Genomic DNA, 17,567 nt, shown 5'->3' on the forward strand with positions numbered 1-17,567 from the left:
GTCAACTTTATTCGTTTCCATGATGGAGTGCAGTTGGAAATGCCCAAAATCGGCTTTCAATTATACCGATTTGGGCGCCTTTGCGAGACAAACGTCTATCTCCCGATTTAGGTCGCACTATAGGCGTTTTTCTCTTTCGAAAATAAGCTGGATAGTCTGTTACTGAATGACCAACAGCACAACGGTCTCAGTGACAGATGGGGAGTAAGGGTTAAGGAGGGAGTGGGGGGAAGAGTTACAGACCCAAAATGTTGCGTATGATGATATGGAATGATAAGAATCCAGACCTCAATATCATCAAAGGTAGATCTGTGAGGGTGCTGTGTAATTGTTTTGTACTAAGTTGTGGGGAGGGGATTGGGTGGGATGGGCACTGGATTGTAAAGTGTGTTAAGGAAATTTGCATTGTTGTTGTTCATATGATTTCTTGATCTCCTTTAATAAAAAATAATTTAATAATAGATGCCTAGGTGTGCCAATACCACTTGCCCTCAGGGTACCTAAATGGAGGCACGCAGGTGAAGAATTGTGCCCCCCCTAACCCACACAGAAATGCCCGGAAAGATCAGCCTATAGATCTCCAATGACATATCACACAGTGAGATGACGATGGGGTACTGAGGGCAGACAGAAACGGGGGAACTGTAGGAAACAGAAGGCAATGGAGGGGAGGAAGAGTGTGAAGGGATGCATACAATGGTGGAGCCTTATATGCTGTGTATGTGTGTGGGGGGGGGGGGGTGCCCTGAGCAGACAAATTAACTGTCAATCTTCTTTTCTTCCTGGCTGATGTTAGTTAAACCGGACCCCCCAGAAAATCTAAGCATCTCCCCCATGCCAGGAGAGAGAAAGCAGCTTATGCTACATGGGATCCCCCAAAGACATGGCCTCTTCCACAGGTATTTCCCGCTCAAGTACCTGATTCCGTACAAGAAGGCAGGAAGCAAAACCTTCAGAAGGTAAGCAAATCTCAAAAAAAGAATTAAGCAGAGGTCTCAGTGCGCTCAAAAAGCTCTACACAGCAACATAGAAAGTGACAAATATAAAGATATATGGCATAACAGTCTGCCCATCCCAACCAGCTACTAAGCTCTAAATCCTTTCCTCTCTCCCTTAGAGAACCTCTGTGCTTGCCCATGTTTTCCTTGAATTTAGATAGTTTCATCCTCTACCACCTCCACTAGCAAGCTGTTCCATCCATCACTATCATTCTATGCAGAACTATTTCTATCATTACTCCTCTTTCACCTCCATTCTATGACCCTTCATTCCAGAGCTTCCTTTTCAATTGGTGACTCACCTCCTGTGCCACAGAAGTATTTAAATGTCTCTATTATATCTCCTTTTCTTGCCTTTATTCCAAAATATATATATTGAGATCTTTAAGTCTGTCCCCATATGCTTTATGACGAAGACTAGAGACCATTTTAGTAACTGCCCCTCTGGACTGACTCCTTTTTATGTCTTTTGAAAGGTGTCATCTCCAGAATTGTACACAGTACTCTAAATGAGGTCTCACCAGATACTTATACAGAGGCACTATCACTCCTTTCTCCTAATATCATTCTTCTCCTTGTGCACCCAGGTATCCTTCTGGCTTTTCTACCTGTTTAGCCACCTTAAGATCATCACATATGATCATGCCCAAGTTCTGCTCCTCTTTCGTACACAAAGTACTTCACCTCCTAAACAGCACCACTCCCTTGGATCCTGCATTTTTAGTATTAGCTGCTAATTTCTAGACCATTTTTCAAGCTTCATTAGATCCCTCCTCATGTAATCCACACACATCCAGGCTGTTTACCACTATTGAAGATTTTGATATTTATTAGGATATAGTTCCCAAAGAGGTAAAAACCTTTCCAGACAGCCTTTCCGCAATATCACTTACAAAAGTGTAGAAAAGAATCAGCCCAAGGACTGATCCTTGTAGCACATCATTAGTAATGCCTTTCCTCAGAGTGAATTCAATTCTCAGAGTGGAGTGAACTCCATTTACCACTACCCTTGCTGCTTATCAGTTTCTACCCAGTCAGTCACTTTAGGGCCCATACCGAGGTGCGCTCAGTTTATTTATTTATAGTCATCTACAGCAGAACCAGTCAAAGGCTTGCTGAAATCTAAGTACACCACATCTAGCACTCTTCCCTGATCCAACTCGCTGGTCACCAATTGTCCAAGGACTGATGGTTTGTGTGTAAATTTTCAGCCTATGTGCAAATATTTCTGCAGACGAAATGTGTGAGCAGTGTTGTGCAACAGAAGATCTTGACTAAAAACATAATCAAAACAAGGCCCAAAATATAGGAAAATATTAACTTTTTTATTATTACCTTAATAGTAATTATATTAATTTGGGGCCCATATTCAAAATGGCCAAGAAAGCTCCTGGCCGTTTAAATCACCTGTTTGGGGCAACCAAGCAATTTTCGGTGGCACTTAACAGATAGTGCTCAAGCTAGACTGGCTATTTTGGGGGCATAGTCAGCTTTTAGTCAGTTAAGTGCTAATGTTCAAAACTTTTTTGGTCACATTTTTTGTTTTTAAAGAAAGTTGTTTTGGTTGATATGAGAAGAATGTCTGGTTGGGTTTATACTATATGAGAAGGATAAATGATTGAAGACTTTGGGCTTATGGTTGAGAGGTCTGAAATGGTGATGGCTCCTAAGAGGCCTAATAACTTATAAAAAAAAGTCCCCGAGTATAAAACTGATATTCTTCTCATTTAGTAATTAATCTGTTTTATTAGTTTGTTCACTCTGGGATGCTTTCTCTATTTCCACTATTTTTTGTCTTTTGGATATTTCCTGTAAATAGTGGTTTCTTTTCCATTGTTGAAATTTTGGGTCTTAATAATCTGTAACATATGGGAGGCAATTCTATAACTGGGCGCCTCAGTGCCACATGGTGAGAGCCTATCCAGTTAGGGGATGGCCAATTAGCAGAGATATTCAGTGGCACAAACCAGTTACCGGTAAGTGCTGCTGAATATCGGATGCCTGCCTAGTTAGACCCTTTTGAGTATCAACACCCTAGTGTTCTTAGGAGGATCACTACAGACACGCCTTATTTTTAGAGCATTACTCAACTGCATATGCTGTATTTATATAACACTAGAATTATAAATGTCCAGGCAAATCTCTGTTTTGACCATATTGTGCTTGTGATTACTGGCAACCCCATGCACATGTAATCCCTACCCGCACCTTATTTTATTTCCCTCAAATACTTTTCAAGTGACAGGACTAATTAGACAACTTCCAGGTCATTGGAAACAGGCTGACCCAGGAAAGTGTAAACTTGCTGACCTACTTTTGTTCAGGAAATCAAAACTTTAACTCCAGGGCTGGAATGGTGAAAAAAAAAAAACAGTTCAGCCTGTTTCCGATGACCTGTGGGAGTCTAGTGAACCCCTCTCCCCTACCTGCCACCGCTCCCCCATCAGTGCTTTCAAATGGTTGAACTCTTGAGCTTGAATTCTTTTGCTTGTCTCCACAGATTGAGCTGTATGAGCAAACCTTCTTCATTCTGAAAGGAATCCGGCCAAGGACTGTCTACTCTGTACAAGTGGCAGCAAAAGACTTCACAGATTATGGAGAACAGAGCACCTGGAGCCCCACTGTGTCTGGCAAAGCTTGGGCTAAGCTCTGATGGAGAGTTTCCCTATTGCCCCCCCACCCTGCACCCAAAACAAGAAGAGGAGGGAATACTGGTTGTGAAAAAAAATAAGAACCTGGATTCTGTATAAAACACTTTCCAACTCACCCTTGTCCTACGTCACACCGATTTTGCTATTACATGGAGTGATAATCAGACCCCTTAAGGCAATGACATCCCCATAGGAAAACTGTCACCTTCCTTATTTAGCTGGTCATAGAGCGACAAGCTTAGTGATGCAGCTATTCCCAACCCAGTCTACGGGGCACACCTGGTCCCATCGGATTTCATGATATCCACAATAATTATGCATGAGATAGTGCATGCAAATCTAACTCATGAATATTCATTTTGGATATCCTGAAAACCCGATGGTACTTGGTGTGCCCCGAGGACTGGGTTGGGAATGGCTGGATTAGAGTACCCCAGCACTGAACTTTAAGACCCCCCCTCCGCAAATTCCATTCACCTGCCACCCACTGTGTAACTTTTTAAAGATTATTCTATTATATTGTTAATGCTTAACATCTGTTAAACAAATAATAAAATTCTGTTACCCCACAAATATTGTGGATCGGAGCTTTAACAGGCCCCACAATGGAATTCTCTATCTAACTGCTCTGCTGGTTTTCCTTTAACTAAGAAATATTCAGAATCACAGAAATTGTTCCTGTTAGTGACTCACTGGATTGCAAAGTATGCACAGGTACTTTCCACCCTGTTTAGATTTTATAGTGTTGCCCTTATCAACTGGAGTTTACTCAAATACAGGGGGTAGCCCAGCTTCTAGGAAAGGACAGCGAGTGGAATATGGCAGCAGAGGATGGTTTTAACAACAGAATACACAAATGTTTATGTAAAGACAAATAATAAAGATGCTCTTATCTAAATGCTAGGATATATTTACTGCGTCTTTCGGATCTCTGAAACGAAATAGCCAATGGTTTCCCACCAAAATATTTTCTGTAATTCTTCATCTCTCACAAAGCAGCAACTCAGGGGTACAAGGTAAATATTTTGTCCCCAGAAATAACTCACAACCCCTCTTCCCCCAACCTTTGTCAGCATTTTGGGGTACATTTTAATTCCTTCAGCCCTCTGATAAAGGAGAAGATGGGGAAAGTGAGTCGTTTATAATATAAACTCATCTAAGTCACAATTTTATAAAGCCAAGATATGTACATCCAAAGCTTAAATATGTGCATAAGGCAAGGGGGAATGTTGAAGACTGGATAAGTTGTAGGCGCTTTAAAGCATGAAGCGGAAGCAGGGGCGTAGCCAGACAACAGATTTTGGGTGGGCCTAGGCAAGAAGTGGGTGGGCATCAAGTGTCCTCTCCCCCTCCCCTCAACCACCACCAAAAAATATCTCAGCTGGTGAGAAAACGCTTCTTTCCATCTTGGCAGTCTGCAGCAGGCATGCACTGAAAACTGAGCATGCGCAGGTGTCGCTATTGTGGAGAGTAGTGTTTTCGTTACCATCAGGGGGAAGTCTTCAGCTGGCAGAGCTTGGGATCCCCACCAGCTACCACTAAACGTTTGCTACTGTTGGGTGGGCCTGAGCCCTAAGTGGGTGGGCCCTGGCCCACCTGTGGCTACGCCACTGAGAGGAAGGCTGGCATAAAGCAAATTACAACAGTCAAGATGGGTTATGACAAGGCTGAGAAGTAAAGAATGGATGAATACAGGAAGAATGAGGGAGCAAACAGTGTGGATCCACTGGAGGGCAAAGGAGGAATGAAGAACAGCATCATTTTTCATTTAAATGAGAGTTAGGATCAAAGAAGCCACCAAGGTGAGTCTTTATAGGGAACAGTGTAGCCAGCGATGGAAGGGGGGGGGGGGGGGGGGCGAGCCGCAAGCACAGTGTGCTGGTTGGGGAAAGAAATTGTTTAAGAAGAGGAGATTGTCTTTCAACCAACTGGAGACCAGTTGAAGACAGGAGTTAAGGCTAGTTAGGAAGGAGGAGGAGGCATTAGTCACACGGATCAGAATTTTAATGTTATCTGCATAATATATTATTCCGTGGTGTTGAGTCTACCCTTTGACCTCTTGTTCTATGCAAAATGTTTTCTTAAGCATTATTTATACTTTTTAGGTATATGACTGTCTGTCTTCCTCAGTATACCTATTTAGCTCTTAAAGCTTACCTCATAAAACTTTTGATGCCACCCTTCTCTGAAGCACCTTTAAGGTTAGGTTTCAAAAGACGCAAAGAAATAGATAAGAGAGAAAGGAAGGCACCAAAGGTTAATATGTGTATTCCTACTGTGAAAAGTAAAAACACTGCCTTTGAAACTATGCAAGCACACATGTAAACTGCGATTGTTAATTTTACTCATGCATATGATGCTTAAAATGATCGCCTACACGTTTACAGAAATGCCAAGTTACCTAGTTGGAAGCTGGAGATTTTAGAACAGTCCTGGTTTTGAACGTACACCCTAAAGCAGTTTGGTATTTGTAGTGCCTGATTCTGCCCAATGAAATCAGTGCTGCAAATCCCATAATGCACCAGGATGAGGTGGTCAGAAATCCAGGACTGGTCTAAAACCAGACTGGAACCGGGAAACTTGGAATCTTTGAGTTTAATACCATTAAAAGAGCTACAGGCAATTGGTATTTCTGTGTCTTCCAATCCCCTTCTCTTCCGGCGGAACGCTTTCTGCCTAGCCCTTGTCTATCACGGGATCCCTTCTCCTGATGCACAATTGACTAGGCCCAAACGGCTCCTCGTACAGTCTGGGCGGGGTCTAATCCCAGACCCGGAACAGAAGGGGAGAGACAGTCTGTGTTGCTGTGGTCGTGCTGCTCGGTGAGGGAGAAAAATGTCGGAGCGGAAAGTGTTAAATGTGAGTGGCGGGGACGGGGGTGCGGAAGGGACGGGACGCAAAGAGAGGGAGAAATTGGCAAGCATTTTGCTCTTCGGCATCCTGGGGAAAGGTGGGGTAACAGTGATTAATTTAGCCTCGAAAGGGAGTGGGGTGTCAGGGGCCGCAGGCTGCAGCTTGGGGCGCGCGCACAGAAATGGGCAAGGCATGGACTCTTTAGTTCCTGACCTTTCTCAGGAGGTAGATTTCCAGAATGCGATATAGGAGAAGCTGGGAAAAACTTGGACTGGCTTCTCTGCGACTTGGAGCCCTATGCTTACTCGACCTGGCCTTGTCACCTGCCTTGATCCTCAGCCTCTAACCAAGGGCCTCGATTCAAGATATCTACAGTGATTATTAGTGAAATTGATGTAACATGTCTCACTTATTTCCCCTGACTATTTCTGTACCTTTCAATGCTTATTGGCTTCTTTTGGTCAGGTTTCGGAGGAAATGAGTGGAGGAGGCCTAGTGGTTAGTGCAGTGGACTTTGATCCTGGGGAACTGGGTTCGATTCCCACTGCAGCTCCTTGTGACTCTGGGCAAGTCACTTAACCCTCTATTGCCCCAGGTACAAAATAAGTACCTGTATATATGTAAACCGCTTTGAATGTAGATGCAAAATACCACAGAAAGGCAGTGTATCAAGTCCCATTTCCCTTTTTCCAGGAGTGTTATGCATCCCCTGTAGACCACTTGAGGCATTTTCTTAGCAGTGCTGCAGGGGTGCATTTCTGGGGGAAGATACAGTACTTGGATATTTTTGGTATTTTGGTAAGATCATAGGGTACAGTCTGAGCTATGAAATGAGGGTCCTACTTAGCCTTTTGGTTGAAACTAAGATTCTGCAGTATAGGAATTAATGCTCCACCATCCAACCTCACTGGGAACGTGATGATGTTATGATTATTCCCAAAATAGAGGAGTTAACCTCCTCCTAAAAAATAACATGCTGTAGATCTGAAGATGTTAGGATCACGAATCATCTTTTATTTATATCTGGTTATTGCTAAGACATGGTTTTCTAATCCTTGCAGAAAAGGAAGGGGTAATGTTACAAACCTCCTGCTAGGGCAGAGGTTGGTCTTGGTAGTTGCCTGGCTGCCTTTGTTCTAGCCAAGTATGAATTTGATTTTTATTTCTCTAATAAAACTCAGTGTTTCCATTACTTTTTTTTTTGTTTTGCTATAGAAATATTACCCCCCGGACTTTGATCCATCTGCTATCCCAAAACTTAAGCTGCCAAAGGACCGACAGTATGTAGTGCGACTGATGGCTCCTTTTAACATGAGGTAAGAAGCCCTTTGAGGGTATCAGTTTGAGTCACATGAGCCTCAGAACCCAGAGCCAGGAATTCACCCTGAGATCTTTGCATTAATTATTTTTAAGTTGAAGTCCTTTTAACACAAGTACCATTAGAGCATTTGTAAAATTATTGACTAGTATGTGATGCATGGTTTTTGTTGTGTGCTTTTTTTTCAGTTTTATGTGATGCATGGTTTTTGTTGTGTGCTTTTTTTTCAGTTTTATGTGATGCATGGTTTTTGTTGTGTGCTTTTTTTTTCAGTTTTATGTGATGCATAGTTTTTGTTGTGTGCTTTTTTTTTCAGTTTTATGTGATGCATGGTTTTTGTTGTGTGCTTTTTTTTTCAGTTTTATGTGATGCATAGTTTTTGTTGTGTGCTTTTTTTTTCAGTTTTATGTGATGCATAGTTTTTGTTGTGTGCTTTTTTTTTTCAGTTTTATGTGATATTCTTTAAGAGTCACCATGGAAGAAGTTACTTGGTAGCACTTGTGAAAAGTTGTTGTAACATCATTGATAAAACAGTGACAAGTTCATGATAACAGTTTTAACACCTTTGTTCGTTTTCCTTTGATACCATCCCCTGAATTTATTTATTCAGTTATTTATTTGGGTTTTGCTCATGCCTTTTCAGTAGTAGCTTGAAACCTGTTGCATTCAGGTATATTTATTCTTTCCCACACATTCCCTCTTCCTCATCCTTTTTTAATTCCTATTCTGTAGGTGTAAGACTTGTGGAGAGTACATTTACAAGGGAAAGAAGTTTAACGCGCGCAAGGAGACGGTGCAGAATGAGTTATATTTAGGGCTTCCAATTTTTCGTTTTTACATCAAGTGCACACGCTGCCTGGCTGAAATTACATTCAAGGTACATTAAATTCAGATATTCTTTAGCATATGACATTTTGTCAGCTTTTCTGTGTGCAGAATTAACATGAATAGGGAGGCTGAAGTTGAAGAACTTGGATAAACTTTTGATTTTTTTTAATCCAGCCAGTTAATATTTTATCTTTATAACAACATTCTCTCATTTGTCACATTTCTTCTTCTCTGGTCAGGAGTGGAATAGTTAATGCCAGTTCATGGACTCTTAACTTCTGATCTTTACTGATTTGTTGAAATTTTAAATAAAAATTTTAAAAAAGTAACAGCCATCTGACCTGCAGTTATGCCTTCTGTTGGCCAATCTTTCATCATTGGGTATCATTAACTGTTTATATTTCCCCTATTCCCCCCTCCCATAACACAAACAACATATCTCAACCAATCTATATCAACGGCCCCCCACCCTCCCTCTGACCTTTACTGATTTTTGACTTCTTTTCTTCAGACTGATCCTGAAAATACAGACTATGCTATGGAACATGGGGCAACTCGCAACTTTCAGGCTGAAAAGTTGATCGAGGAAGATGAGAAGCGGCAGCAGAAGGAGCGAGAGGAAGAGGAACTAAACAATCCAATGAAGGTATTCTGTGATGAGCCAGACAAAGGACTAAGCTGACATGGGTGTTTGCTTCTGAGAGATGAGTGTGATCTGCCAGCCATAGGGCTGCTGAACACATTGAGATGTGCTCTGAAGAGCTTTAAAATTGTACTTGTATGAAAACCTACACACGAGGTAAAATAGAGAAAACAAATACGCCATAAATTAACATTAACCAGAAGGGTGAATATTTGTTCTTACGGTTTCATAGGTGTTACTTGTTTGCTACTCCTTGATCTTCAGTAAAATAAACACTTTATTCTCTCCACTGATCTGGTACTTCCACATTCCTCTGCCTTTTATTCAGTCTAAGTCATGTCCTTGGTGTTTATTTTTTCCTTCCCTTTCTCCTGGGTGTCAGGTTTTGGAAAACCGAACCAAGGACTCCAAGCTAGAGATGGAAGTTCTGGAGAACCTACAGGAGCTGAAAGAACTGAACCAGCGTCAAGCCAATGTGGACTTTGAGTCCATGCTGCAGCAGTACAAAGACTTTGAGGAGGAAAGAAAACGAAAGGAGAAGGAGGAAGACGAGAGGGAATTAGAGTAAGTCACCAGGAGGTTTAGCACTTTAGAACTGTGGTGATAGAAGGGATACAGGTTTACCTGTGTATAATGTGGTTTTACCTTATCCAGAAAGCACAGAGTGTACTGGAAGCTAATTCTAACCATCTTGCAAACAGCTCTACCTGCTCCACTCGGGCATCTTCTGAGACAGTATGGTAAGGTGCAGCTGGGAGGAGTAGTAGGGATAGTCTTTCCTGACTGCTGCTACTCTGCTGCTTTATATGTGAAACAGCAGTGGGGGGTGGGCTTAGAGAAACAACAGTGATAGTGAGTGTCTTTGGCTGTGGTACATGGGGCAAAAAAGGAAAATGAGATTGAGAAAAACCCATGCCTCACCCTTGGAACCATCTGTCCTTTTATATGCATCAAGTAAAAACCCTGTCAGCTGCAAGAGACTGAGAGGGAAATTGTTTGCCTTCCAGTGCCTTAATGAAGCTAACAGAGAAGAAAAGAATCATCGAGGATTCGGACTCAGATGAGGAATCTGCCCACACTCCATCCATGCCCACAGCAAAAGCAAACCCTACAGATATCCTGAGCGAGGTAAGGCGAGAGTGCGTAAGGTGGGGAGACTGTCCTGCAGCCTATTGTCCTTGCTTCCTTTTCTTCAGGGAGGAGGTGGATGGTAATAGGATGGCATTAGGAACAAAAGACAGAAATAATAGGATCTCCCAAGCAAGGCAAGCCTGTTTTGGTTCTTTGCTATTTTAAGGAGGTTGATTTTAGCCTTGGTATGTGAGACTGATGTACATCTCTTTAGAGTGGGATTGTTACACCTGAGGACCTATTTCCACCTGAAGCTGATGGTACTAAGTTTAGGCCTCATCTTTGTAATCCAGATGGACAGTGGCTGCTCAGGGGGAGCCCAGGACTGAGCTGGTTTGGAGGCTAAACAGTGTGTATCTCCTGGAGCCACATATAAGCCAGTGACAGAACAGTCCATTGATCGTTATTAAATTTTGGGGTTTTGCCAGGTTCTTGGGGCCTGGATTGGCCGCTGTCGGAGACAGAGTGCTGGGCTTGATGGACCTTTGGTCTTTTCCCAGCGTGGCAGTGCTTATGTACTTATGGTATGGCCGTGGAATACAGAGATCTTCTGCTTATGCTGCTCATACCTGTACTAGCAGAAACTATTCCATATTTAGATAAATTAGACTGGTGCAATATCAGCTTTATTTCTTATCTTCAAAAATCTCAGCCACAGAATAAGAAGCTGAAAACTGAGAGCTGGGAGAGGAGCGTGGGGAAACTCAACAGCAAGTCGCAACTAGCAGCGCTAATCACGGTGAAGAAGCAGCACAGTAACTGCAGTGGGAAGAAAGTGGAAGCACCCTCCCAGAGCTCAGGTACCCAAAACACACTGCTTTACCCGAGCACACCACACTGTTCCTTCCCTCCTCCCAGAGTTCAGGTACTCTGGAAGCACTGCTTTTACCCGAGCACACCACACTGATTTTTCCCTTCCATAGGTCAAGTATCTTGGTACACTGCTGCCCCTAAATTTACCACTATCCATGCCCTCCTTAGGTAACTGAACACACACTACACCCTGCTCCTTTCCCACCCCCCACCTGAGAGCACCTCTCCCTTCCCCATTTAAAGCTTCAGCACAAGTGACAGAGCTCAGCTTAGATATATCAGATCCTTGTGCTCACTCTATCCTTTTGACTGCAGTCTATCCAATTGTGTGTAAATGCAAAGGGCTCAATATTCAGAAAGGGAAATGGAACTTGATATACCGCCTTTCTGAGGTTTTTGCAACTACATTCAAAGCGGTTTACATATATTCAGGTATTTATTTTGTACCAGGGGCAATGGAGGTTTAAGTGACTTGCCCAGAGTCACAAGGAGCTGCAGTGGGAATCAAAGTCCACTGCACTAACCACTAGGCTACTTCTTTCTCCAAGGCTGGGTTCCTGAATTTATGCTCCTATTTTCAGTCGGAGCTTAAGTTTTCAGCTGAAAATTCATCTTAATTTAGGCACTTAAATGTATGCTTATACATTTTAGGACTGACATTCATTTGCTTAAATTTATGAGCCTAGGGCTCAAAATCAATGCTCAGCTTTTAACCCTAAATCTATCCTGTTGTCACCCACTTTTATGCTTCCAAATTTAGGATTTTTAGTGAAATCTGGAGTATAAATTTAGGCTCCCAGGCCTGGTAAATTTTCAAAGAGGCAAATTTAGGAGCATAACCCTCAAAGTTAGAAGCATAAATCCTTGGAATATCAGGCCCTACATGTTTACCCCTTTATATGGAGTGTGGGATCTTGTCCAAAGCTAGGATTACCAGTGTTTGAAATGTCTGGTTGCCTGCTGAGGGAGCATAGGATGAACACTAGGGTTGATTTTATTCAAAAGGATTTAACAGGGCAGGAGAGTCTCTTGCCTGGTTAAACCCTGCTGAGCTGGCCAGCCACCAATATTCAGCAGCACTTAACTGGGTGGTGCTGCTGAATATCTCTGCTAACCAGCTAGGTTAGGGGAAGTCTGGGGGCGGCATGAGGACTTAGCCGGTTAGGGACAATAACTGGTTAGCAGACTGAATAGGACAGTAAAAAAGGCAGTCCTGACTTTAGGTGCCAATTTAACCAGGCACCAGTCTCTATATTGGCCGGTGCCCAGTTAACTTCCAAGGTCAGTGCACATACCTGTATATTCAATGCCAGGAGCTGTGAGTGACCTGGCATTGAAATCCAGGGTTGGTTCAGCCTGTGGCTTACAAGCTGTTTACCACTGCAAGCTGACTATTACCTGCTATATCAGTGTTTCCTAAGTCGGACCTGGAGTGTACCCCCTTGCCAGTTAGGTTTTCAGGATATCCACAATGAATATGAATGAAAGAGATTTGCAAACAAATCAAGTTCATGCATATTCATTGCAGATATCTTGAAAACCTAATAGGCAAGGGTGTACTCTAGGACTGACTTGGGAAACACTGCCTTTATTTTCAGACTGTTTGCCTTCTAAAGTAGATTTTTCAAAATGCCCACCAGTTAAGCCATTTTTTTTTAGCCATAACTTAGCTGCCTAGGTTGCATCAGAAAACAGGCTTAAATTTTGCCAGCCAAAATTTGAATGGCGAGATTTACGCCTGCAGTTACGTTGGAATTCCAGCTAACTTTTAGTCCCTGCCCAAATTCTGTTTCCATGCCCACTCAGTTTTTGAGCAGCAAAATTTAGCTGCCTTGTGAATTTAGGAATGTAAATGAAGTCACTCCGTGGAGTGAGGAATTTTCAAAACCAGACTTAGCTGGCTAAGGGCCCTGTTTACTAAGCAGTGCTAAGGGCGCGTTAGCGGTTTTACTGCGTGCTAATAATTACGACACACTAAACGCTAAGTCACCCATAGGAATAGATGGGTGACTCTAGCATTTAGCGCACACTAAAAACGCTAGCACAGCTTAGTAAACAGAGCCCTCACTGTGAAAATTCTCCTTTTCCTGGTGGTGGTACAGTATTATACCAACAGACCCCTAGGTGGCAGCATCTGTTGCTCTTTCACAGGCCTGGTCTCAAACTGACATAAGTTGCAGTAAGCTTAGAGGCATATTTTCAAAGCACTTAGCCTTCCAAAGTTCCATAGAAACCTATGGAACTTTGGAAGGCTAAGTGCTTTGAAAATATGCCTCTTAGTGTACCTTTTAACATACATATTTTAAATTATTTTAGTCATGATATAAGAATGTTTTAACTCGCAAATAAAGCAGAAGTAAAAATGTGTGCTAAAATTAGCCCACCTCTGTACAGATCCCATTTAAATCAATGGATTAGCTTTTTTGTGTGTGTGTTTTTTTCTTCTTTAATTGGAAACATTTCAAAACATAGTTGCAGGCCATCACAATTTAGCATATCCAAGCATAATGAAACAAATAACCATGACCATGAAAACATTTATATACCACAGAGGCCTTCTCCGTAGAGAAGGCAAACAACGTGAAATCTCCCTTTTTACAATCATTTCAAAGTGTTAAACCTCCAGCTCTTCCCCTATAGCTTTTATTGCCCAGTGCAGAGAAGTGTGTTAAGACCTTGAAGGTTTTTTATTTTATTTTTTAGCAGCTGAACTTTAATGGGGCAGCGGTGGAATAACCATAACTCCAGTTTCTAGGGCTAGTGTTAAGTTTGTGGCACCTGACCAGTAGACAGTGGTTCCAGATTTTCAGCGGTATTGTATCTGCTTTGGTGGTGGGGGGGGGGGGGGGGGGTTAAAAGTGCAGCACAGTTGTTTTGGAATTTTCTAGTCAGGCTCGTTACTAAATGGGCCCAGCACATATACCAGTCTAAATGAATTTGAGAATAAATCATTGTCCATAAGTCTTGGCTTACTTTTGATTCTTTTCAAAAGAAATTAATATATGCTGTAAAATTAATATGCTACTGTTGGTTGATTTGGCAGGAAGTGGCACTTCAGCACTGAGCCTGCTGGGGGCATACTCTGACAGCGAGGACAGTCACAGTGACTAAAGCTCATGCATTTCCCAACACCACTTGCTCTTCAGATCCGGAACAGTCCAGAAAGGACAAGACACAGCTATCCTCTCGGTTCTTGGCTCCGTGCCGTGACATTCCATGTGACCGATGATGATTGGAGGCAGTGATGAGGTGCTCTCCTCCACTGAGGCGACAGCAGCTCATTGGCACCCTGTCTACCAGAAGCAAATGGGGCCTGGAGCAAAGATGCAGTCTCTCTTGGGCCAGAACCCTGTCAGTTCTATGTTAGATTTCTAGCCCTGGTAATCTTGTATATTGTTCTTTTGTCTGTGAGTTGTTAGTATCCTAATGACATCTGCCAGGAAATTACAAGCGACAGGAATTTCAAGTCTTACCCCTGTCTCCCCAAAACGTGTTTGCTAGAGCGAGAGAGAAATCCTTTTTCTACCCTGGTATGGGGTGAGGAGTGGATCTCTCAACATCACAAACACTCTCTAGCCCATGGGAAAAGGGAATAGGGCACCTTCTTTTAACTTTGACATTTGAAGTCTTCACCATGATGCTGCTGGGGGTAGAAGCCGTTTTAAAATTCATTATGGAAAGACAAGTTTTCTCTGTTTCCAGGAACAGACTGCACAGCTTGTAGGATCCAGCAGTTTGGGGCTGAGATATGTGTCTCTCTCCCATCATTAAAAACTCTGTTAGCAGTAGAAAAAGTTCTTAGGAATGGAATGAAGTGCAGGTGAGACTTAATGCTTTTCCTAGGACTCTGTCACAATTTTCATGGCATTATTTATCCAGAGAGTGTTTTCAAGCCTCAGTGCATTTAACTCCTAAAACTCATTTTAATAGTTTTCCTGCCCAGGTATTCGATACTTTTATTTCGCAATTGCAAAGTAAAGGATATGAATCTGACCAGTACATTTCTCTGTTATCATTACTTTTTAACACAAAAAGACTTATTAGAAATGGAATTTTGGGACCACATTGTGGTGCATTCAGAGCTACGCTCTGCCATGCAGAGGGACCTGGGTTTGATTTTAACTTAGATCTTCCTTTCCCTGGGTCAGCTGGAGTGACTGTGGAGACAGCATTCACAGGCCCTAGTTGTGAAGGAATCTGTCATTGTGCAGTGGTGATACCTAGTGGCCTGTGATTGCAGGGTTGTGAAAGGAGCCTTTGGCACATAGCCCCTAGCTGAGGACTGTCTCTGCTTATTGGCCTAAAGGTGAGAGGAAAAAAATCCCCAGCTTGTAGGGAATGAAGGCTTATTGCATCAGATCCCTGCCCTGGTTCAGAGTGAGGGGCTGATGCACTTACCTTGTCTTAGAGCTGTGTGCTAAAGCACAGTACACAGTTTCCTACATAAGTACATACAAGTAATGCCACACTGGGAAAAGACCAAAGATCCATCGAGCCCAGCATCCTGTCCACAACACCAGGCCAAGAGCACCTGGCAAGCTTCACAAACGTACAAACATTCTATACTCTAGTACTGTAACCAAACAGCATGCAAATAAGCCATGTGAAAAAAATGTGTGTTGACATAAGCCATAAAGAGCACATTGGATATGTGCATATGCGTCTACATTAGTGGAAACTACATCTTGTGCGCATACATCCTCTCATATGGTGGAATGCTATTCTATGCATAAATATTGACATTTGATGGACAAATTAGCATTTCAGCATGTTCATGGATGTGTAGGCATGTGCTCTGCTATGTGCTGGTACCCATTTTATCCTTTCAGCAGCACAGCTGCCCTCAGCTCTGTCTTTTGTTTTTAACATAATCAAGCTTGTCGTGGAAGGCAAAAAATGTTGTAAATCCTTATCCTTGCAGCAATAAAGAGAAGAAACAAGCATGAAATCCTTACTAATGCTGACCACAGACAAATGCAGTAAGCTTTTATGTCTCCTCCAACCTTGCGTTCATGGGAGTCAGCGTGCACAGTTGGCTCCTTCTTCCATAGGGCACAAACAAAATCGTACACAAAAAGCTGAGCTAACCTACACACAGAGCCGAGCATGCTTTACTGCATCTGCTCCTGAGCTAGAAACTGAGAAGCACAAGGAGCATGCAAGGAAAATAAAGACTGTGCTTACTAAAGTTTGTTAAGACACGCGGTTAATGCAGCTTAATGTAGGATTTTCCCTACACGTTAACTGCAAATCTAGCATGGTGCTATGTTATCATTAGCACGTGGTATCTGCCTAGATTTAATGCGGGCACACTTACCGTCTCCTATTTCAGAAGCACTAAGCACTTCTGCATTAATCTTTCACTAGCTGGCTAACTCGTCTACACCCCCTCCCAAAAATATTTTTAAAAATTCATGAGTGCAGTTTAGCGCGCAGAAACGGGACAAATACCGCAAATTCTTTAACACATTTGTGCAATAGCTTGTTTTCATGTGTTAAGCGTCCATTAAGTAAAAGGGTTCCAAAATTAAATTTTTTAAAAATATGAAAATGTGTGCAATGTTACATTATCCTGTACATGAGTTATCATGACAGTAGCTTCTCTGTGTTGGTATCCCATTGTTTGGACAAATTATCTCAAAAGGGTTTGTGGGAGAGAGTTATTTATATCTGCCACAAAAAGTTGTGGACAGGAAGGCTGTTTGTACTTTTGGTATTCAGTTAGAGTTGTGGCTGCTGTGGGTGTGTGTTGTCTCTCTTTTCTTACTGTCTCTGCCCCTTTTTAAAAAATAACTGGCTTGTCCATAATCTTAACTATTCTCACTGTATGGCCGAACACTGCTCACTCATGAGGAAAATAGTCCTCGGTATGGGTTTGAAAATCAGAGCAACAGTAGCCTGCATTAATCGAATGTCGGCATTTGGGAAGGGGTGAGGAGAGGACAAACAGAGGTGGTTGCATAGAGTATCATCCCCACAGGGTAGTGTTGGGGGGGGTTGGGCTGTAGGCATCCTTGACTCATATTGATCAGAATCTGCTTTTAATTTTGGAAGGGGGGGGTGACCCCATCACAGCTAGGAAACGCTCTGTACAGAGGGGGATTTCTGAAGATTTGGTTATGATATGCACCAAAGCTTGAACAAGGACCTTAGCTGATCTGTGTTCCGTGATGTGTGTAACTGCTCTGCTGCATTTTTTTACAAATGCAAGATACTAGGAGGGTTGTTTTTTTTTTTTTTGGTACATCAGACTTCCCAGAGGGGAGTCCTGTCTGTTAATGAGGGGTAGATGTTGCCATTGTTCAGTACCAGCATGTTGCTGGTCTCAGTCA

General features: G+C 42.5%; 2 protein-coding genes and 2 long non-coding RNA genes across 5 annotated transcripts in view; 2 read left to right on the forward strand and 2 right to left on the reverse strand.

Moving 5' to 3' along the window:
* The window catches only part of EBI3 (Epstein-Barr virus induced 3), a 17,252-nt gene extending 13,526 nt beyond the window's left edge, over positions 1 to 3,726 (forward strand). The window contains exons 5-6 of the mRNA XM_030218616.1: positions 797 to 958; positions 3,497 to 3,726. Coding sequence (XP_030074476.1) covers positions 797 to 958; positions 3,497 to 3,651 — 317 coding nt within the window. The 3' untranslated portion in view covers positions 3,652 to 3,726. The remainder of the gene's footprint in view (positions 1 to 796; positions 959 to 3,496) is intronic.
* Positions 1 to 12,715, reverse strand: part of LOC115480136 — a 14,022-nt gene extending 1,307 nt beyond the window's left edge. Inside the window, exons 1-2 of the long non-coding RNA XR_003943788.1 lie at positions 12,634 to 12,715; positions 4,696 to 4,702 (exon numbers count right to left, since the gene is read on the reverse strand). This is a non-coding gene — a long non-coding RNA (uncharacterized LOC115480136). The remainder of the gene's footprint in view (positions 1 to 4,695; positions 4,703 to 12,633) is intronic.
* On the forward strand, positions 5,351 to 15,228 carry YJU2 (YJU2 splicing factor homolog). 2 transcript variants are annotated; one of them, XM_030218614.1, is made up of 8 exons: positions 5,351 to 5,451; positions 7,718 to 7,818; positions 8,553 to 8,697; positions 9,160 to 9,294; positions 9,674 to 9,855; positions 10,299 to 10,419; positions 11,075 to 11,222; positions 14,279 to 15,228. In XM_030218614.1, exons 1-8 carry the CDS (start codon positions 5,422 to 5,424, stop codon positions 14,344 to 14,346), a joined length of 930 nt encoding a protein of 309 aa, XP_030074474.1. In that variant the 5' UTR covers positions 5,351 to 5,421; the 3' UTR covers positions 14,347 to 15,228. The 2 variants fall into 2 exon arrangements, with proteins under 2 accessions (XP_030074474.1, XP_030074475.1); XM_030218615.1 differs by lacking the exon at positions 5,351 to 5,451 and adding an exon at positions 6,391 to 6,508.
* Positions 14,349 to 17,285, reverse strand: LOC115480135. Its single transcript, XR_003943787.1, has 2 exons — positions 15,785 to 17,285; positions 14,349 to 15,674 (listed from the first exon to the last, which is right to left on the reverse strand). It is a non-coding gene; the product is annotated as an uncharacterized LOC115480135 (long non-coding RNA).
* Between the last annotated feature and the right edge of the window lie 282 nt (positions 17,286 to 17,567).

This window comes from Microcaecilia unicolor, chromosome 11 (genome assembly GCF_901765095.1).
Source record: "Microcaecilia unicolor chromosome 11, aMicUni1.1, whole genome shotgun sequence".
Taxonomy (NCBI): domain Eukaryota; kingdom Metazoa; phylum Chordata; class Amphibia; order Gymnophiona; family Siphonopidae; genus Microcaecilia; species Microcaecilia unicolor.